This window comes from Gymnodraco acuticeps, unplaced genomic scaffold (assembly GCF_902827175.1).
Source record: "Gymnodraco acuticeps unplaced genomic scaffold, fGymAcu1.1, whole genome shotgun sequence".
In the NCBI taxonomy this organism is placed as follows: Eukaryota; Metazoa; Chordata; class Actinopteri; order Perciformes; family Bathydraconidae; genus Gymnodraco; species Gymnodraco acuticeps.
The window spans coordinates 38,123-61,429 of NW_022991298.1; the positions used below are offsets into that span (position 1 = coordinate 38,123).

General features: G+C 40.5%; 1 protein-coding gene across 13 annotated transcripts in view; it reads left to right on the forward strand.

Moving 5' to 3' along the window:
- The window catches only part of LOC117562351 (voltage-dependent N-type calcium channel subunit alpha-1B-like), a gene marked incomplete at its 5' end in the record, with an annotated part of 79,096 nt that overhangs the window by 35,840 nt on the left and 19,949 nt on the right, over positions 1 to 23,307 (forward strand). For 6 of the 13 annotated variants that reach the window (XM_034240163.1, XM_034240166.1, XM_034240168.1 and 3 more), the window contains 14 exon segments: positions 111 to 207; positions 3,972 to 4,132; positions 4,231 to 4,368; positions 6,708 to 6,909; positions 7,400 to 7,564; positions 9,313 to 9,423; positions 11,342 to 11,425; positions 12,417 to 12,419; positions 13,690 to 13,806; positions 14,878 to 14,943; positions 16,533 to 16,624; positions 16,709 to 16,859; positions 17,470 to 17,597; positions 21,083 to 21,179. In XM_034240163.1, the coding sequence (XP_034096054.1) occupies positions 111 to 207; positions 3,972 to 4,132; positions 4,231 to 4,368; positions 6,708 to 6,909; positions 7,400 to 7,564; positions 9,313 to 9,423; positions 11,342 to 11,425; positions 12,417 to 12,419; positions 13,690 to 13,806; positions 14,878 to 14,943; positions 16,533 to 16,624; positions 16,709 to 16,859; positions 17,470 to 17,597; positions 21,083 to 21,179 (1,612 nt within the window). 13 annotated transcript variants of the gene reach the window in all.

Below are 23,307 nucleotides of genomic sequence, written 5' to 3' on the forward strand. Positions count from 1 at the left end.
TGCTCATGCTACTGGAGGATGGGTAGGATGAAAGCATTCACAGGCTTCTAGGTGACACCATCACACACACACACACACACACACACTAACTGTTCTCTCAATCTGCACAGAGGGACGAAAGGCAAGGACATAAACACCATCAAGTCCCTGAGGGTCCTCCGAGTCCTGCGGCCACTCAAGACCATTAAACGTCTCCCCAAGCTGAAGGTACAGTAATCCAATCCGTCACCCACCCAGTGCATTATGAGGAGAGAGAAAGCAGCTGGGGCCACTCCGGTGTCAGCATTATGAGTCAAATGATTTTATAGTATACTGAGGAGAAGTTGCTATATCTGATTTAAAACAGTCGTGTTTTAAATCAGATATATAAATCTTGTAGCGTAGCTCTCTAATGAAAGGTTGGAGCTGTTTGACCTTTGGAGTGTTCTGTGCTGTGGAGAGATGGGGGAAGTTAAAGTCACACAAATTGGATATAATGTGACTGGAAATGGCTTTCTATTTCTGCAGTAGTTCTGTGTATGAGGACTGATTGATAGCCTGCACTTCCCAGGAAATACACTCCTCAAAAGGCATGGATAGAAAATGTAGATAAAATCATTGAAAAACAGTTTTCATCAACAAATCAATCCTGTAGGTTTTGAAAGTGAAAAGATTATAGCTGCTTCTTTGTTAAGAACAGCTCATCTAGTTAGCATGGCTTCACAGCAGCTTCATGTATTCATGTAAGTCGTAAAGTGCAATTAAAGCAGTCAGAGAGAAAACAAGTGTCAAATGATCCATACAAAACGTTCCTAACTACATCCTTTTTGTTACTGTAGCTTCTGTTTCTCTGTAGCATAGTTAGCTGTATATCTCTTTAGCAACAAGCTATGTTTGCTAACGATGATCACTGACAACAAACTCCAACAGATGGTCACGCTAATAAGCAGAAGAAGGTCTGTTATTAAGATAAGATAAGATGTACCTTTATTAATCCCTGTCGGGAAATGCAGTAGTTCAAACAGCAACCGGGTAAGGGTGAAGAACCAACACAGTCTCACTGCATTTCGTGTTATAGTCACGAAATGTATCTTGATTCGTGTTCACCAACACGATTTTCTATTTTTTTTCGTGTCACACAGAACGATTTTAAAAGCAATGTAAATAATAGCGAATTTGAAGGAAAAAGAGATTTAAAAAAATACAGATTTCAGTATTCTGACACAGAACGATTTTAGAAGTAATGTATTTCTATTGGTAGTATGTTTCGTGCCTGCACCAAATAATAACACATTTAAAAGGAATTCTTTTTTTTTTAAAATACAGATTTCAGTATTCCCATTTCTAGCCCCATTTATTTTCCTCGCGGACGGCAAAAAAACTCCGACATTATACAATTTAAAATAAGAGGCTTAGGGTAAGATATTGAGTAAGGAAATGTTTTTATGAACCACACAGCTTCTGGTCTTCCAAGACCCGACCGGACAAAAAGTCGTGGTGCAGGCACGAAATATACTACCAATAGAAATACATTGCTTTTAAAATCGTTCTGTGTGACACGAAACAAATGCAAAAATCGTGTTGGTGAACACGAATCAATAGATTAAATAAATGTTGTGACTATAACACGAAATGCCGTGAGCCTGGGTTGGAAGAACAGGACAGCACAGATTCACACAGATTAATAAAATCAAAAATAAAGTCAAGATAAAAATAACTATGAAATAAGAAATTAATAAAAATAAAAGTGAGCATATACATATTGGCAATACAAGCATGGGGAACACAGTGAGCATACACATTAGGTGTGCTCCTGTTCACCTTTGTATTGCTTATTTTTCGATTTTACGCATGAAAACCCTTTAGTGGAAAAGCAGACAATTCTCAAAAGTCTTGAAATAGCGCAACAATTCTAATGAAAAATACACGTGGATGATGCTCTTTTAATGACCTCGTAATTTTGCAAACCTCTTTGTCTTCAAAAGTGTTATAGTGGCCTGACTGGAAAAATAACGCTACCTACTGCATACCTTAAAGAAACACCTCCTAATAGTCGCATAACAGTAGTTATTAATAACAAGAAATGATTTGTTTTTTCTTTTGCCGTTTTTTCAAAGTTTTTATTTTATGTTATAACCATTAAGGATTTCTTTTTTAAATGAAAAGTATACTTAATATCTTTATCTGCAGTTTTGTCACAATGTTCCTCTTTTATTGCTGAACATTGCCATTCAGTTAAATATGATTATCATGCATATGAGCTAATCTCTGAGTGTTAAGTAGCAAAGAAACCTCCCAAAAGATGGTTCACATTTTGCAAAGAAACGTTCAAATGTAACAATGCAACACCTTTGTATATAATTCATAGTTTTTCAATTACGCCAATGGCATCACTTTAACATCATAGAATCCCAGTTGAAATATGTTTTGATGCAACCACTGGGGTGTGTCAAAGTCCAACATGTTGAACTTATACATAGGGGCTTATGATAAAGAATCTCAAGCATTGTGTGTGGAGTGAATTATTTAAATGAATAAATCATGACCCTCATCAAGGAAAGAGCCTCTCTGATGCAGAGACGACAGCTTCCCTCTGCTGCATGATGAGCTGATCAACTGAAAGTAATGCATCTGACAAAAAACCAGAGATCTGATTGGAGCAAAGCGAGTGACATGATTGAGGCAGAGCAGAGCTGGCAGACGGACACTCACCCACATCTCTTCTTGGAGAATTGAGCAGAGCCGCTTGACAGACTATGCTCTGTCCTCTCTCTGGAGACAAAAGCCTGGCCATCATTCATACAGCCAGCATATTCATTGGTTAGATTGCATGCATGTCAGGAGAGATAGTCAGGGCGTCCATCTTATTGAGAGATCACAGGCTGACAGAAAGGAGATGGAGAGAGAGAGACTGACAGGCAGGCAGACATGAAGAGAGACTCATGCACAAGTGCGTTCATGTTCTCAGTCAGCAGTGATTTGGTAGTCTGCAGGTCATAAGAGGTCTAGACATCTGGGTTAAAACAGGTCTGAGTCCGGGTGAAAGAGTTGTTCGACATCTGTAGTGGCCAAAATCCCAAAAAGTTTGTCTTGTAACTCGATACCTCAAAAGTTATTGTTCTTGGCCACATGTAGAGCTTGGGCATGGGAAGCAGTGTTAGACTCGCAGAACAAAATCCACTGGACGTTTCGGTTGTTTTTCAACGTTTATTTCCAGCAAACAAAATAGGAAAACAATATGTAACGTAAACTTAAACAGCAGATCGGACCTAATAATCCGTCTTCTACTAAACATAAGTTGCGTCTGCGTGTCAATGACGGTATTGCTGCTGCCTGCTGCTCTCCCGTCACACACCGCACCTCCAATTTAAAGCTTTAGCCCCGCCCCTTCACCTGAGCAAAGCGCACCTCTCACTGAAACAGAAAAATGCATTAATAAAGGTTCCAAATAAATCAAAACAAAATAAACTTAAATGCGGCTCCTACACATCTGAGTTGTCTAGAAACTATCTGTGGTTTCAGAAGCAGTTCCCTTTTTTTTTTGGAGATAAGTAGTAAGCAAGTAAATAAGCAGTAGTCGAATAAAACTAATAACAATCATTCACATACTGTACTACATTTGTTAGACACCTTTTTTAATTCCTTTGCTTCTCCGGGAAAAAGAGCCAAATTAATTTTTGAATGATTTTGATTGTGTGAAGGATGAAGTGTTCCTTTATGCATGTCTCCTACTTTTTGAGCTTAATAAACCCTTTTAAAATACTCTTGTTTCGCTGAATACCTGCATCATCGCAAATCTACAAACATTGCATCGCTGTACAGTCGATTAAACTACCCAACGGTATATAACATAAACACAGCCCTAAACATATGAAGGCATTTGAACAGTAACTAATGAACCAGTTAAGTTTCCGCTTCAATGGGAGAGATTGCACATCAATGCAGTGGTTTACATGTACATTGACTGATGTCATTACGTGTGTGTTTTCCAGGCGGTGTTCGACTGTGTCGTGAACTCTCTGAAGAACGTTCTTAACATCCTCATCGTCTACATGCTCTTCATGTTCATCTTCGCTGTCATCGCCGTGCAGCTCTTTAAGGGGAAATTCTTCTACTGCACTGACGAGTCCAAGGGTCTGGAGAAAGACTGCAGGTACTGTTCTCTACATTCAGACATGGTGTTTTACATTTGCTAACACGAGATTCTATACGGACATTATCTATATGTTCCCCCTGATTCCTGTCTCTCAGGGGTCAGTTTCTGGACTTCAACCGTGATGGTGTGGAAGCTCAGCCCAGAGAGTGGAAGAAGTACGAGTTTCACTACGATAACGTTCTCTGGGCCTTCCTGACGCTCTTCACCGTGTCTACGGGAGAGGGCTGGCCAATGTAAGTAAAGACAACCTGTGTATCACCTCATTCGTGTTTCCCTACTCATCAATCATAAGCTACATCTGAAACTGATCAACATCACTGAGGTTTTGTTATCAAAACTTAAGTAGTTCAAGTATTCTTGAGTTCTTCATGTTATCGTTTCCTTCAGCAGCTTGCTGTGAAATGCACTCAGCACACCTGCAGGTGGATGGTACAGAAACTGATTTCTCACAGGTCTGATTACTGTGCGTTCTCTGAAGATGCAATCAAGGCTCATGCATAGATATCTTCAGACTGCCACTCTGTGTCTGACATAAGAGATTACCATCAACATCATGCTCTCTGTCAAGGACCGTTGATGGCTTTTTGTTTATTTAATTTATTGTACCTACCCGATGATCAAAAGTAAGTTGTTAAAATGACAACGCTTGTCATGATCATCTAAAATCACTCTTAATCAAGCAGTGCAGCACAATAAGAGTCCTCTAAAGCAGTGGTTCCGAACCTTTTTTCCCAAGAGCCCCCCCAAATGACTCCTGTTGGAAGGGCCGCCCCCCCCCACACACACACACTCACGGGGGGGGGGATGAATGTGAAGTATTTTGTTAAAGGAGGATGAAAGCGTAATTAAGGAGCACTATTGGAGTGACTTTGATGGTTATTGGACTCAGGATTAATTCATTTGGATTCCCGCTGTATGAAGAAATTAAGGGACGGCGCAAGTGGAAACACAAAGGGATTAAACTGTTTAAAACACGTGCTCAAAGTAAGCCGGATTTTGCCGTTGTGTTTAAGTGGATTCAAAAGTCGTAAATAATCTACAAAATGGAGGAGACCGATCTGATCGGAGCAACTGTGACAAATAATCCAACTGAAACCGGCATGGACAATGACTATGTTTTAAAAATGCGCTTATCCAGCAAAGCCTGGTTTGGACACTTTACGGGCAGAAGAAACATTTATATCAAAGAAACAATTATACATTTTTGTATTTTTATGCCTTTAATAGCTACTAACTTGCATTTTTATTCAAATGAATTAATCAATTATTTTTTATATTGTATTGTAATGAAGAGACAAGGCTTTTAGTGACAATCATGTATTGAGTTACAATTATATTAAAAAAAATTAAAAAATATAATATTTGGCCTCAAATCATCTGAGGCCTGGCGATCCCCCCGGGATCTTTTGCCCCCCAGGTTGGGAACCACTGCTCTAAAGTGTGCAACTGACAATGAATATACCAAGGTCTAATGTCCGCCTTAATGCTGCATTCATGTCATATGGGATGGATTTTAAAGATTGGAAATGACTGTTTATGTTTTATATGTATTATTTATGTTACATAGTTCCAATAATACATTTGGATTTAAGGTAAGGTCACATGGGCAGCCGTGCACACATTGTCAAACATGTCACAACTTGTCAAGCTTACAGAAATGTCCCCTTCCCAGGGCGTTGATGTGAACTCTGTAAACATGACCTCATCGCCAACCATAATGTTTTGGTACTTGATGAAGTATCTTTGGGGAAATTCTTAAAAGTTGCATAGTGCTTCACACACAGCCACATATTATGAGCCGACTAATGAAAAGTGTGCAGACAGTGCTCAAGTGTCACAGAACCAACAAACACTTGGCATCCCAGCAGGAGAGTCAGAGCCCTCAATAACTCACTGAGACATCTGTAATCATCTGTGGGCCCTCACCTCCAAATGTTGATGGCTCCTGACCTACAGGCAGGCTGATTAGACCTTTTTGGTTTCCTGGATAGTTCTAGACGCATTTCACTCACTGTTGTTTTATCAAGCTTCTTTCAGGAGTGTGTGTGTATGTCTGGCGGTGGTGGCGAAGTCGATAGGGACTTGGCTTGGTAACTGGAAGGTCACCAGTTCAAGTCCCGGCAAGACCAAGTGCTACGAGGTTTCCCTGAGCAAGGCACCGTTCCCTACACTGCTCCCCGGGCGCCGTTCAAAATGGCAGCACACTGCTCCTACACTAGGATGGGTCAAATGCAGAGAAACAATTTCCCCACGGGGATTAATAAAGTATATACAGAGAAAAGTGTTGATGAGGCAAGCTGGTTAGCTGTTTCTCTTCAGAGATTTGGAATCGCATTTAATTGGACATTGTGTAAAATGTATTTAGCGCTTGGTCTGATGCCCACAAAGTAAGATTTGGAGAGCCTGTATCACATTTTAAAAAGATGATGTAGTTAATTGGTATAACATTTTTATTATAAATGAATTGTTGACGTTTTTAAGCAGGAAAAACAATCATTAGCTGGCCATCACATGTTAGAAATTGCGTTTTGAGTTTGTTCTTCTCTGCAGCTCATCAGTTTTTTCTCTCCAGGGTCCTGAAGCACTCTGTGGACGCCACCTACGAGGACAAGGGCCCCAGCCCCGGCTTCCGCATGGAGACATCCATCTTCTATGTGGTCTACTTCGTGGTGTTTCCCTTCTTCTTCGTCAACATATTTGTGGCTTTGATCATCATCACTTTCCAGGAGCAGGGAGACAAGGCCATGTCGGAGTGCAGCCTGGAGAAGAACGAGGTGGGAGAACAGTGGAAACTAAATTATGCCCTTTGTTGTTTATTCTCCTGAAAAAAAACCTCTCCCAAGAACACACACTGATTATTTCTAAAGAAGCGCTGGTGCTTGAAAATGTTTCTTCGATAGAAATCCAAGCACATGTTGAACATCACTTCCAGGCATTACGTCCAACATGATTCCCCTCAAACAAAGCAAATCAGTGAAACAAAGCAGTGGGGTTTATCTTCTCCACTTTCTTCATCTCCACTTCACACACACTTTGTACAATCATGCTGCTCTTTGTCTGTAAAGTATTGGCTTGTGATCAGAAAGCCTCAAATTGTAGTCTCATTGTTTGATATCACAACATTCTTGGAAAAACCTCCCCGTTGCGTGCCAGCTGTCTTATATATGTTTTTATGATTTTCCAGCACTTCTATCTTTTATGATGCACAGTGGGAAGTTCCTGCTTGGAGTGGATTCATACATGTGTTTTTGTCTCCTCAAACAGAGGGCTTGTATCGACTTTGCCATCAACGCCAAGCCGCTAACCAGATACATGCCGGCGAACAAGCAGTCCTTCCAGTACAAGATGTGGAAGTTTGTGGTGTCGCCCCCGTTCGAGTACGCCATCATGTCTTTGATCGCCTTGAACACAGTCGTGCTGATGATGAAGGTCAGTCATTCCTCTCAGATCCAACTCTGCCAGAGAAAAAGTTGGCTCAGACAACTTCGGCTCCACATATGATACAGCACACTGTTTAAATATTAAAGAGGAGGATTGCAGAAGCAGTTTCCATAAATCTGTACTATTTAATAATTTAGCTCTTATGGCAGGGATGCAATTACGACAACAGCGCTGCCCTGGCCTTGAGACACGGTCAACACTGAAAAATCAAGCGGCACCCTCACACCACTGTGAAACTCCTGCAGAACAGAGCTTGCAGGGAGAAATGCTCGTGACTTGGCAATTACTTGGAGGAGCTGTGTTCGCTTGGGGGGGTTTGAGGTTCATTTACATATCTAACAATCTGTCAGATTTTCAACTCTTTGTCCGATTGTGAACATGATTTTAGAGATGTGTTGGGTTCATACACTGGAAAACAAGTTATTTGAATTAAATGATTTGGCTGATTTTCCTCTATCTAAAAAAAAATGTACTTGTTGTTGGGGAATAATTCTCCTTTACTCCTAGATTGACGTTTATGACCAACCCTGACGTCTGTTATCTCCCTTAAGGAATGTGCTGCTCCAGCTTTATGTTTATGACCGGGCAACTCTCGGTCACAAATGGTTTATGGTTGTGAGAACGCTGGAACACTTCCTTCTCGGTGTTTGTGGACTCCAAGGTGTAATCTTCGAGGCCATGAGGGTCAGACAAGTGATCTAGTGTCCCCAGATGTTTAGGCTATCTCTAGTGTTCCCAGATGTTTAGTTTATCTCCCCCACTATGTTGATTACTCTGTGAACCAGTTTAAAAGGTCTAGCAAAAGAGAGGCGCTTCAGAATTGACGTGGCAACTCTCCCGTGCAGTCAGAACCTCTGGCTGTGTGAGTTGTGATGTGAGTCCTCCGGCCGATACTCGTAATAAACCATCAGTGTTTGACATCAAAGCTCCAACTCTCCTCGTGTCTCTCTGAGTCCTGACTCTCCATTGCTACAGAAGTTTCCCTTACACTTGTAATAAACAACTATTTAGATATGGACTGATTCAAGAAATCATGTTTAGTCAACACATGACAAGACAGGGACTTCAAATGTATAGTCTAATGTTAGTGTAATTTCATCATAATAATTTAAACCTAGACACTTGACATACTGTTCATTAAGACACATTCATATTTCCCAATGAGAAATCCTATTGTACCAGCATGTTTTTTATACTGCTAATTTGAGAAACATTTCAGACAACCAGGCACATCTTTGTTAAAGGAAGAAGTACAAACTTCACACAGAGATGTAAAGAGGTTGACTTCCAACAAAGTACAAACCGTGTGAAAGCAAAGATTAAAGTCAAAGTAGATTAAGTTTGTTACTGACTAAAGTGCTGTTCCATCGGTTTGTCCTGTGCTGCCAAAATAATATATAATAATGTCATAAAACCATTTCTTATTTTTTAACCTACAACTTTATCTGTGAACAAATGTGACAAATTCCTAAGTGATTGAAAGGTTAGGAATCTGTGAAGTCTCAGATCAGCCTCCCACAGCGCTTACTGATGATATATTAAAATGTATGTATGCAGCTGTGATTGACGAATATATGTGCATCCTTTAAAGGTCCTGAGTGCATCTGAGCAATCAAATATAATTGGTCTCGAGTGCTGGTTGCATTTTCAGTTTTCTGTATGCTATCTCATGTGAACATTAAATAAGGGTAAAGGATGCAACAGAAATCATGTCAGTTTTTGTCTTCTGTCCTCAGTGCTACCCCGCTCCAGACCTGTACGAGTCCATGCTGAAATACTTAAACATCCTCTTCACAGCCCTCTTCACACTGGAGTGCTTCCTCAAGATTATTGCCTTCGGCCCGCTGGTGAGCCCGTATGCTGCGCCGGGCCCTGCTCACACCATAACATTATTCACTGTTGTATTGTGTTTCTGTTTACACACGAGCGGGAAATCTCTCTTTGGAAATGTAAATCAGGCTGAGGGTGACGCCTGCATCAAGATGCTCTCACTGCTCAGTTCATTAAATGCCTGCCTTGTGAATGCTAAAAGCAGATGTTTAGATCGTCTTTAGTACTTAAAGAGACGCAGAGGGTATTTTTTTAATGAAGCAACTAAGACTTAATCACACTTGAAGAGATGTCTGAGGGATTGTGATTTTGTTTGTGCTAAAGTACAAAAGGTTTTTGCAGAGGATGGGTGAGAAGTCACAAAACGGTCTAAGAAAAGGTTTAAAGTCTCAAATTCAGGAACTATGAAGACAGACTAGAAAGAAAAAGAAGGGATGAGAAATAATAAATCTTCCCTCAACATGGGGCCGTCTGGCCCGCAGCGAGGCATTTCATCTTCAACTCCGTTCCATTTACCAGGCCCATTTATTAAATGGCTTTTCTCACACACCACTGGCCTCCACCTGTTTAGCTGTTAAGCCCAGACGGATGGACTCGCATCAGCTGGTCTAAACACTCTGCTGCTCCTCGCTGCAGCCTCAGGAGGAGGAGGATTGACCGGTCTGCAGGGAGCCAGGCTGCAGGCGGATATTTATTTATGCAGGGGATTGTTTCAGCATTTGTTGTGTTGTATATGTACATACAAATAAGTGTGCCCAAGGGAATGTCTAGAGCTCTGTGTGTTTTGGTGTGTTTGTATGTATTATTTATTTTGTTTTGTTCTTGCGATATTATTTTTCCATCTATCGAAATGTTGCCTAACCCCATGCAACTTTTGCATCTCCACATTTGGAAATGTAAGTTTATTTATATATCACTTTTCGACACAAGGCAATTCAAAGTGCTTTACAAAAAATGAAAGACATTAAGAAAAGGGCATTTCAAATCAGTCATTAAAAAGAAAAGCTAATAAAATAAACATTAAAAGAAAAAATACATGGATAAAAGTTACAGTGCAGTCTAAGATATGAATAGTTCAATTAAAAGCAGCGACAAAAAGAAAAGTCTTCAGCCTGGATTTAAAAGTAGTAAGAGTTGCAGCGGACCTGCAGGTTTCTGGGAGTTTGTTCCAGATATTTGGAGCATAATAACTGAACGCTGCTTTACCATGTTTAGTTCTGACTCTGGGGACAGAAAGCTGACCAGTCCCTGAAGACCTGAGAGATCTGGATGGTTCATAATTTAGCAGGAGGTCAGAAATGTATTTTGGGCCTAAACCATTCAAAGCTTTATAAACCAGCAGCAGTATTTTGAAATCTATTCTTTGACACACAGGAAGTAAACAAATTCCAAGACTGTAAACTGTGCAATATGAGAAGTTCTTGCACAGGTTGTGCGCTTTTGTTTTACAAAGACAGTTTTATGACACTGATTATATCTAATTCTATATGAAATCTACCGAAATGTTGACATACGGTGATTGGAAATAGATAGGCTGGGTAACTATTCAAAGTTTGAAAAAAAAGATTTATTAAAAATGTGTGAGGTCAAGAAGTCATCAAAAGTCGTGGGTTTGATTAAAAGTAATTTAATAGAATCTAAAAAATTATAATCTGCAACAATTTTGACAATCAACTAATAGTTGAGGTTTTTAAACTAATGTTTTTTTATCACAGTACGCTGATTATGTACTGCTTCATAACTGCAGTCATTGTGTTGTGACAAAACAAGCTATTTGATCAGATTAGTCATTTCTTGCTCAAAAATAACAAATCAAAGCTGTAGCCCTAGTTTGAACAGTTTCACACTTTAATTCAAATATGAAAAGCACAACAAATAATGCCGAAAACACTCAGAAACATAACAACGTTTGAATGAACTCATCTTGTGTTTCAGAACTACCTGAAAGCAGCGTGGAACGTGTTTGACTTTGTGACCGTGCTGGGGAGCATCACGGACATCTTGGTGACAGAGATTAAGGTAAGAGCTCTTCTGTCCTCCGTTACATACATCAGTCGCTACCTGTACCTGTCACTTTGTACATTTGATCAGGAGTCAGTGCATATAGCTGCTGCAGCATGCTGGGATACAGGAAGGAGATTTCCCGAAAGTTCTCAAATTAAGGACGTAAACAAATAAAAGCCAGGTCCCCTATTATGGCTGGGTCTTTGTAAAATGTCAAATCTAAGTTTATGAACTTAATTTAAAATGAATTCTGATGGTTTGTCGAAATTGGCTTCAATCTAAAACCTGCTTCAAATAAAAGCCTTTTACCCTCTGTAGCTAAAACATAATGGGAAGGTAGAAGAAGTGTAAAAGTGATGATTAGTTTTATTATCCGTTTGTTTTTCTGTAATTTCTAGGCTGTAATTTGTAAAATGTCAGAAAGCTGATCAAGACGTTAACATTTAATTAACAACTTTGAAGTATTGACACATTTTGGAAATTGTTGCATTTGACCTATTGTTTAAGGACTTATGTGTGTTGTATTATGTGTTGTGGTTATTCAAGATGGGTCTCTTAATTGTCTCTCAAACAAAACCAATTTCTTTAAACCACTTTAGCTGAAAAACCACAAATATGAAAGTCACACTTTGCTCTGCTCCCACAGTCTCAGTCCTCACATGCAAACTCAGCAGGGAAAACTGTAAGTGAGAAAAAATGAAATAATGCAAATTAATAAATTGGACTTCAGGCGGAGAAATATTGCTGTTACCATTTGCAGCATTTAGTTTCCTCTGTTGAAATCAGATGGAGAATGAACAGTTTTTGATTGTGGAGATAGAGGGCTAAGTTCTGTTGCTTTCTCTGTGGAAAAATCGCTCTCCTTCTTTGTCTGACCTTCTTGTTGATGTGATCATTAGTCTTCTTTTCTGTCTCTCCTCTGCTGTGTGTTTTTCTCTTTCGCTGTTTCCATCCTCTGCTGTGTGTGCCCTCACTCTGCCCCCTCTGTCACATCTGACACCTCCAGACGGTAAGTGGCTTTTCTTGTTGCCCGCTGATATAGTCAATTCCCCCGTCAGTGTGCGTTTCTTTCTCCCACAGTTTAAATTGCCTACCTACTGAATCCTACAGAAAAACACCCATTCAATTGTTAGATTGTTTGGTTTAAAAAATCATTAAAATCTGGAGCAATTTCAGTTAGACAAGAGCTGAAGTTAAATGCAGAAGTCTTTAGTCTGGTTGTTTTGTATTGAAAGTAGATTATACTATATCACTAACATCTCTGTATGGTTGTTAAACAATACTTTTAGAGCCTAAAAATACAGTCTACATCTGTTTAAGGATGACATGTTGAACCATAGACTGTATATATAAAATAACAAGTGACAGTCAAACCGGAAAACAAAAATAAAATGTCCTCTTCTGTGTAATGCTTTTTATTAATTTGGATAGTTTTGGGGTGAGTTGCCGAGTGTTGGAGGTGTCGGTCGTAGTTATGTCTGCCTTCTCTCCAATATAGTCAAACTTGATGGCACTTGGCTTGTGGTAAACAAAAATAAAGTTTAGAAAAGCTCAACAGCAATATCTCTTTCCAGAAATCAAGAGCAGGTTACTCAAAATAATCCACAACCTTGTTGTTTGTAGTTTGTATGTAGGAACTATTTTCTTTAAACCATACTTCAACCACAAACCTGTGCGCATTAACCTAATGTCCAATAATTGATCGGTGCTTACTTTTGTGCAGTGATACATTTGAAAGAAAGTTGTTTCTAATGAGTTGAAAAAAGAGCCACCATAAGCTAATTTTGAAAAGATGCGCACTCCCTTCTGTGTAGTGAGATATGGGAAAGAAAGGAGTTGTTTGATGATGTTTCAGGGGTTGAAGCGATAGTACAAGTATTACTCTGCATGTAGCCTTAACTATGTCACTTCTTATAGCTATCTACTGGTTTGCTAACGTTAGCCGTCATAAGCTACTTGTCAATAGATTCGCTGTTCCTTCTACGCAGTGATACATAAAAAAGAAAGTAGTTGATGATGTTTGAGGGGTTTGAAAATGCTGTTTTTTAACTTTAAAAGATATCTACCTTTGTTTTGCTAACGTTAGCCACCATAAGCAAATGGTAATACAAGACCAAGTAGGGCTGAAGCAGACCTGTATCTGTACAAACTTGGAGTGTGTTTCTTTTGCTTTGAATTATACCTTTTTTTGTTTTGTTTCCAAGAGTTTTATTTTGTGTCTTCAGATCCTTTTTTATATTGGGTTAATTACCTCACACTGTCTTTGTTTTGCCTCCCAGGATAAGATGATCAACCTGAGTTTCCTGAGGCTCTTCAGAGCTGCGCGCCTCATCAAATTGCTGCGGCAGGGATACACCATCCGCATCCTGCTGTGGACCTTCGTTCAGTCCTTCAAGGTGAACACACAGTTACCTACACACACAGACTCACAGTGCCTCTTGATATGTGTGTACAACTTGTAAGAAACTTGATTTATGTAGCAGATTTCAAAAGAGGTGTTCCACCAAAAGCGATGAGAGAAGTTCAGTCAGGAAAGACACAAGTGGAATACAAATGTTATTCAATAGGTTATAATGTTGAGCTTGTGTGTTAGATGTATTCACGGTTGAACAAAATGATGTTACACAAAAAAACAAGCTGTGCTATAAAGCACGTTAAAAGCAGGCCGAGCACACTGCAGACTTGCTATGTCAAATGGATCTAAATAGCTCTTTGCAGACAGTAGTTGGGATTTTCACAGAGTGCCGCTTCGCTCTCCAAATCCTCTGGGACAAGTCGAGTTAAATGCGGAGCGCCGGGGCACGGTCGAAGGAATTTATAGCAGGTTTAATGTCAGTGGTGAGAGCTTTTAAGCCCAATGGAAATGGACAGTAGAAGCAGAGTGTTAATACTGTAGGTGGCTATTTAATTACAACAAATGGTCGCGTCCTCCTCGCTGAGATAAAAATAGCTGATTTAAAAAAACAGACCCTGCAGGTCAGGTTGACTACGCAGGTTCTTAACACTAGAACCGCCAAGGGGTCAATTTTACCCGCAGCTGTTTTTTGATTGTATGTAACTTTTTTTCAATAAAATATTCAAGTCTCCCAGTCCGTGACTTTTCCTGAAAGTGTGTTATGTAGCACCCTCTGTTGTTAAACATTGTCGATATGAAGTCAGATTGAAAAAACCGCCAAGAAACGTATAAGTTTCATCCCTGTGCGATCAAAACTCACTGTTCTGTATGATAAATAAAAGAACATTGTACCTTGAAAATCAATAGCGGGTAAATGTGACCCGTTGGCGGTTTTAGGTATACAGCGACCTCTGGCGGTTCTAGTGTTAAATAAGACTGTACAATCTTACAAGGGCACTGGTCCTCTTTGAATAATTCGAGATGTGAGTGTGTGTGCAGAGGCAGACGGAAAGATCAAGAAAGAGCTTGTGTGTGTCTCTCAGTGTCTTTTAACTCATCTGTTTGCTTTCAGGCTCTGCCGTATGTCTGCCTGCTCATTGCCATGCTGTTCTTCATCTACGCCATCATTGGAATGCAGGTGAGTTGTGAATATGAGCAGCTGGACTAAAGGAAGTTAGACTGTAATGATTCAGTGATGGATGTTCAGTATGGAGGTCCTGCGTACGATACACAGCCTTGTTACCCCATCAACAGCTGTCTTTACCTTTTTCTGCTATAGCATTCCTCTCAGAGATGCCTGGGATGGCTTACACCTTTACTATTAAATCATTCTACATCAGCGGTCACATTATCCAGAAAGGATACATTACAACATGTCCTGATAGAAGAACGTTGTGATAATGAATATAGAACGTCAAGATACAACTTGTCGACTAGGCTAAGCATGGCTAGCTATTTTGTCACCTGGTTGCTATTAAAGTGTTGTTTAAGCGTTTTTTAAACGTAGTTAAGTAAATGTCCTCCAGAACAACACCACACACATTTCCTTTAAAAGCTAACGCTGCATCCACACATACTGACACAGTCTCAGTGAAAATGTAATATTAAACATTTCACAAAACAAGTATATGTTGCATGTCTATTGCCTCGCATTGCATAAGATTGTGCAGGTGTTTGTACAGGTAGCTGATGGAGGATAATCTACTTTTCATTCTTCTTACATTGTCACTGTTCGGGTGCAGAGGAAGTTAGTCGTTGGCGTCGTACTGCACAGGGTCAAGATGCTACATTCATATTTGACGGCTGGCAGATGTCTCTTCGGCCAGCAGCCAGGGGTTTCAGGCCAGCAGGGTGGACATGCCCAGGGGCAAATACATATTTAAAAAGAGACCTCTGGGTTGTTTTACTAGACTCGCTTTGGGACGATACAACCTTGTGATAATGCATATATTGCACGAGTGACAGATAAGGGAAATAATACATAGATAGAATTTATATCTAAGAAATACAACTTTAGACTTCATTGAGAAGTTCACATGTATTCAGATGAACAATACAGCTTTTCCCTTTTCTCTAATGACTAAAAGTACAGTGCAGCCAAAGCTGTTCGTACAAAAGCTAGCATAGGCATAACAATGTTTAAAAAAGGTATGCATAACATACTTTGTAAAATAAACAAAAGAAAAGGAACACAATGTATATAATAAAATGCAAAAATGATTGTTGGTATTAAAAACAGTTTGGGGTCTTCAGTCTGAAATCTGTGGACACTAGGCTTAGTTGGGTCAGTCTTGAAGCCTATTACCGTTTACATCTTCTTAAGCACTATATAACTATGAATAAATAGGCAACAACCACATTTAAATTGTAATGTATTTTAAAGGAATCTGCTTGATTAGAGCTGTTTATGCAGCTCTCATTAGATTCTTATTAAAACAAATCTAGATCCTGATTGGTGCAAACACGTATGACATTATGTTCTCCCGCCCACTTCAAATCAGGGAGATGAACCGAGACAAAAAAGAAATGCATAAATCTGTCCTCTGATATAGCCCAAAGTGTTTTGGAAAGGAAATATGTATGTCACTCCGAGCCAGTCGCTTTAATGTCGTGGGTGTGGTCTGAGTTTGGGTCTCAGTTTGAGGAGTGGGCAGAACTCTTTAATCTCAGTTGACTTTTCCTTTTTGGTGTTGCATTCAATAACCAGCTACTCTCCTGCCTCTTCAGGTGTTTGGAAACATTGAACTGAATGAAGAGAACGCAATAAATCACCACAACAACTTCCAGACCTTTTTCCAGGCGTTGACTCTTCTCTTCAGGTAATCCTGCTTTTAGATTCCAAAAAATGTTGCTGTCCGAAAAATCCAGTATATGAACCGATAACTCCTGTGTGTGTGTTTCAGGAGTGCAACGGGCGAGGCGTGGCATGAGATCATGTTGGCGTGTCTCAGTAACCGGCCGTGTGATAGGCTCACAGGAACCGTGGGGAAAGAGTGTGGAAGTGACTTTGCCTACTTCTACTTTGTCTCCTTCATCTTCCTCTGCTCCTTCCTGGTCAGTGTGAAGGGAAACACGCCATCTGTTTTCATACTGCGTGTTCTGAGTGTACTGAATATTATATGGAAATGTAATGGCTGTTTCCACCCAGATTTTATGCGCTTTGAAATGATCCTTTAGCATGCTGTGCGAAGACACTAATTGGAGTAAACAAGGTCAGCTTAGAATGAGCACAGCTTACAAAATGCAAACGGTTAAAGAATATGAAAATGCAAATGAGCTGCTAACAGTAAACCATTTTCCCAAAGGTATTTTTACTTTTTAATCAAAATTGTGTGTAATATTAATTGATTTGTATAGACAAAAATAATTCAGCAAGTGGAAACAGTTGAAGAGATTTAAAAAATGAAAATAATCCCTTATAAATTGAGAAATCCTGGTTATTTATATTTTCAGTTTCCTGTTCTGTTATTTAAAAATAAATGTATTAAATGAAATGGGCAAAATCATACAATGTGATTTAAATACCTGCGATAAAGTAAAAAGAAAATCTAGTAGACTAAAAACATGAATATGATCCTTTTTAAAGTCTAATTTTTACCGTAGAAACAATTACCCTTGTTATCATTAATTATCTGACACTTTATCTATTGTTTTTATTCTCTAGATGCTGAACCTGTTTGTCGCTGTCATCATGGACAACTTTGAGTATCTGACCAGGGACGCCTCCATCCTTGGGCCTCATCACCTCGATGAATTCATCCGCGTGTGGGCGGAGTACGACCCTGCTGCCTGGTAAGTGCTCCTGCTCACCTCTGACCTGTACAGCTACAGTATAGTCCCCAATATCAGCCAGTTTTTGTGCAAAATAGCAAGGTGTTTGTGTTTATGAGAGGTGTAATAGCAAACGGGGAACTCTAAGCTGCGAGTTCCAGCAGGATGACTACCGGAGAAATCCCATTTTAGAGGCGGCGAATTGATGACGCTAAGCCTGAGCGCGGCGTTGGCGGAGGCTGGTGGCGAGCCTCCTGTCGGCCGGACTGATGCATGTAAATCCAGCGTTTTGCTCGGCATCCATTGCCTATAAGCCTGCAGGCTCCAAATCTCCTCTCTCTGTCACTGAAGAGGAACATTTCTATCCCTCTAACGGGGGAATAAAGGTTGATGTCTGCGCCCTCTCTGCCCCGCACACTGTCAGTGTTTAACGGGACTGAGGCACAATCAAGTTCTGCCTGAGACAGTGTGAGGCCTAATCTGTCTCAGATTATGTAAGGCTCATTAAGTTTTCACAGGAGCCTTGTCAGCGAGTCAGGACTCCAAGAGAGGTGTGAGATGTGAAATGCAAAATTGCCATCTCCTGACAGACATTACGGGGGAGGAATTATTATTTCTTCCTTTGACTATAAATGAGCTGCTCTCAGAGATGTGCCGACAGTTACATTCAGCCAGTGTTCGACTGCTTTTACTCATTGATATGTCAGTGAAAAAAGTATTTAAGGCTCGGGAAACTGTTTAAACTGATTTCAACATTTGATGCCTCTTCATCCAAAAGTTATTTAGTTTAAAAGTATACTCCATAGCTATTTGGGGAATTTGAATGGGGACTTTAACATTACACATTTTGTTGTATAAAAATGATGATTCCAGCATGTTTACACATAATATACATGACTATTGTAAACAAAAACAATAAGGATGAAATATTACTCCACATCACATGAAAAAATATATAATTTCCTTTCTTTTAAAAAAGGAAATTCTGAAAGGCACTGCTGTAATTCATGGCTACAACCCTGAGGGAAAATGAAAAATGTGGAGAAAAAAAGTCAAAATGAACCCCACAAAATACAGATCTTTGTTTCCTTTATACTGCAACTCCTTAAGTATCTACCTTAATGTGTATTCGTTGCTAACAGATTATTCAAGTAATGACATAACCTGTGACCTAAACTGTTGAACATGTCTTGTTTTTTCACAGCGGGAGGATATGCTATCAGGATATGTACAAATTGTTGCGTTTAATCTCCCCTCCCCTGGGCCTGGGGAAGAAGTGCCCTAACAGAGTGGCTTATAAGGTTTGCACTCCCACACAGTCCTTTTGTTTTCAATGGGACTGTGATGGTTTCGGACTGAGTGTGTTCTCATTCCCTGAGAATGACCCGACCACACATGCATACTGAAACACATCGATCCCCCACTAACCAGTTGGCAGGTAACCATGGAGAGTGCACGAAACAATGCCGCAAGTCAGCCTCAAACAAGAGGCATCTCATGCCATGTCTAAAATATGTCCCTGCTTTTAAATGAATGGGTAGTGAAGAGAGCATTGTGTGCTTTGTTTCCACTCTGGTCACCGCTAATGTCTCTTAGCATGCAGAAACAGAGGGCATGTTAAATAAATACTCCACTGAAAATCTATCTTTAGACTCTGAAATAAAAACAACCTTTAAAAGTGGCTCTGAAAGTCTGCAGCTCCTCCTTTGAGCAGAACCTCAGCTGGGGTTATTAAGTATTTCAATGACTCAGGGTCATGGCAAAAAGAGAGAAAAACAGAAAACTCTTGAATCACTAATTTCGTTCCTTTTGAGATATTATTTCAGTATGTTCCAAACACGTCATTTCTGTTCTGTGAATTGTAGCATAACACTGAAGTCTCTAAATAAACTCAATTTCACTTCTCTTGGGAGTAAACATCCCAACCTCAGTGGGAGAAAGGAAAAAACGAAACAAATATTTTGAAAAGCAGAGCTAGATACACTACGTCGTAGGGGTGTAACGGTTCACAGAAGTCACGGTTCGGTTCATACCTCGGTTTGGGGGTCACGGTTCGGTACGGGTTCGGTACAACAAGAAAAAGCAAAAAAAACTCCCAAATGCATAATTCCAGGTTTTTTGTTATTTATTTTTGAACAGTAGTGCAAGTTTCAGTTTAAAAATAAGGAACTCTGACATTTTGAATAATTAACTGTATTAAACAGTTAAAAACAAACCACAAACAGTACCACACACACTCAGATGGTCATATTATCTATAATGGCTGATGTCAAACAAAAAGGTTTCATCAAGCTGTAAAACTAAAAAGGATGTCTTGAAAATATGACATCATAAATAATAAGAAAGTGTTTCAAGAGCGCATAGTCGTTGAAAAACATATGCCAAAAGCTTCCGTTATTTATTTTGGTCTCACGGCTTTCATGTCTATTGTCTTCTTAAAAACAGCGGGGATCAGCTGTTGGCGTGTTCCATTAGCATACCGCACCGCTATTGAACAACGCCGACACACCGTGCTCGTCCGATCCACCACTCGCGCACTCCATCGTTGTTGTAGTCCACAGGGAACCCGAAATGTTCCCACACAGCTGATTTAAAAGAAGCAGGTGGGTTCTAGCTCCTGTGTGTTATCTGAAATCGCCATACTAACTTTTCTTCTTCTTGTATTTTGTTCGTTTTGTTGTTGTTTCTTCTTGTTCTTCATTTGTTGTTTAAGGGCGGCTGGCAAACAGCTTTTAGGCGCAATACCGCCCCCTGGATTATAAATAGTGTAGTGGATACTGCCCTGAATGACAGACTTTTTTCCCACTCGTAAAAAAAAAAGGCGTATTCGTCGTGTGGCGTATTCGTCGTGTGCCGAACCGTGACGTCCGAACCGTGACGGTACGGGACGAATACGGATACCGTTACACCCCTACTACGTCGGTATCCTTCTTCTTCTCTTGCCATGAAATAGTCCTGCAACTCTGCTGCATGCAGTATAGTAATCTATTGGAAATTGGAGTAGAGCAAATATAAGGCTCACAGCGAGGAAGGGGATTATATTTGCTGGAGCGGTTTAGGAAGATTCCAGACTTGGTTGCCTTTGGAATCCATTGTCCTGGGAATCAAAGCTGTAAACTTTCTAGAGCCAGCCGGGTGAATGTGTGATACTCAAAAGATCCATTTTCAGTGGCTTTAACATAAATTGCGCTCTCGTTCCCAAATGCATATCTTCCCCTCTTCATCCAGCGTCTATGCACAGGGGGTCCTCCGGAGCATTTCCCCCTCCCTCCTCCTTTGGGATCCATTCCTGAATCCTTGGATCCAACCAGGATGGTATCCAAATCATCATATCCTGGAAATCTTATTAACAAGGATTTCTGTGTTTTCCTCTTTTTCCCCCTCCCATTCTCTCTTTTGGATTTTGCCGCCTTCTGTTATCATGTAACTCCCCCTCCCCCTCCTCACCTGGGAAATCTGCATTCCTCCTTCCATGGCCTCCTCCTACCATCTTTCCCCCCTGGAAGCGGCCGCATGACTTACCGTGACATGTACGAGATGCTTCGCGACATGTCCCCTCCACTAGGTTTGGGAAAGAAATGTCCGCCCCGAGTCGCCTATAAGGTAGAATCACTCCTTCCCTCCTCTCCCCCCCCCCTATCCTCCCCCCTCCTCAGTCACCTCTGGTTCACCTGCTTCCACCTGTCAAACATCTTCAGGCTTGTGTCAGTGTGTCACCGTCTCTTCTGACCTGCTGTTGTGTTGTTCTTTCTGTTCCTCTGTGACGCTCTGGCCCTGTGCTGCCAGGGTTTTGTGCATTTCATCTACAACAGGGCCATGTTACAGATAAATACAAATAGATCAGAGGTTAAAACCATAATATTTGACTTCTTAGTGAGCCTCTTCTTAGCTTATAGGTTTTGTTTTTGGGCATCTTGAAAGTGTAATGTCTAGTAGCCAGTTATTCTCGGGATGAGGTAGAGACAAACCCCCATTTATGACTTCAGGAAAGTATGTTACTCCGGGATTTGTATGTAAACCTTAGGGGTAAATGTATTTATATTTTTGTACCTGTTATCGATCACCAGGTTGCATCTTCAAATGTTATTTTGTGAACTCTCAGAAGTCTACATAAAGTGATTAAATCTTTGCACGGCAAGACCCTATATTCCCACAGCCAAAGATTTATAACATTGGTCTTAACCAAATCGTTTTTTCTTCTTAACAGACTTTAGAAATCTGTGAGATAAAGAAATTACTGTAGCTTTTAAGATGCACCCTGTCAAATAACTGGTAAAAAAATGATATTTCATTTTCAAACAATGGACAGATCCGTCTCAGTAAATTGCCATGGAATTCATGGTCCCCAGAGGATGAATGCTAAAACAATTGGGATCCCCTGACTTCCCATTTGCACACCAAATCAGCTGTAAAGTGCAATCTGGCATGCAATGTCTCTGGGAATCTGCGGCTGGTTGCGACCAAACCCAGAGTTAAAAGGAGATTTAACATTGGACTAAACTATGAATCAAATGAGGTGTAACGTTTTGGAAATGACCCAGCTATTTAGTTAAGGCTCTGTATTCAACGATCATTATTGAGTGAACACTGCTAGTCATTTAAAAACATTGTCCCCGTCTCCTCAGCAGCCTCTGCTCTGACTTGAATGATTTATTTCATGATTAAATGTAAGACTTTTCTTCTAGTAGAGTCAACGATCCTCAGGTTGTCCCTGAGCCAGCTGTTTACCTCTCAGCATGCAGGCTTTACAGTATGTGAATGGTTGCCATGCGCCCACGCAGCTGTCCACATGCATCACATTTAAGGCAGTCCTGCCCTCGCCCCAGTTGAAAATGTCTTGGTCTGACTCGGTCGCATATCCAAATATAACTCCTCTTTTTGTGAATCGGCAGAGAAAGACACGAACAAAGACGTACACAGAGAGAGAGCGCAGCACATGAGAGCAAGGCTAGGGTTTTTCTCCCCATCTCTATTTTTTCTATATTTCGCCATCCACTACTTTGTTAACCTCCCTCCCTCCCTCCCTCCCTCCCTCCCTCCCTCCCTCCCTCCCTCCCTCCCTCCCTAATGAACACATCTTCCCCTGACAGTCACAGTTTCCTCGTCACATTCTTGTTTCCATTTTCACGTTCTGTCTTCAGGCCTAATCTTCACTCTCTGCTTTAGATGATCTTTCTGTCACCCTGTCGAGGGATTTATTTCTTCTCCTATCTCTAACTTCTCTGTGGTGGTGTGTGGGTGTGTGTGTGGTTGTGTGGTGTGTGTGTGTGTGTGTGTGTGTGTGTGTGTGTGTGTGTGTGTGTGTGTGTGTGTGTGTGTGTGTGTGTGTGTGTGTGTGTGTGTGTGTGTGTGTGTGTGTGTGTGTGTGTGTGTGTGTGTGTGAAGCATGCATAGGTGTTTTTTCATGTGTTTCTATTTGTTCTGATGCTCAAGATCTGCAATTGTCATTCTTACTCTCTATGAAAAGATGGAAGACTCACTTGCATAGATGCTTTCCAGTTAATCCTCCCATCTCTCCATCCCTTCATCTTGAATGTTTTTGTCTGTCCCCTCATCTCGGCTTAAAGAGAATGCAAACCATCAGCTACCCTTCTCCTTTTTTTAGTCAAATGTTTTCTGATGGTCTTTCTTGCGCCTTCGGCTCTTCATTTATTTCTTTTAATTAGAAGTTCTATATCCAGCACATGTGTCTACCCCCCCCCCCCCCTGCCTCACTGTCAATGTGTTGTAC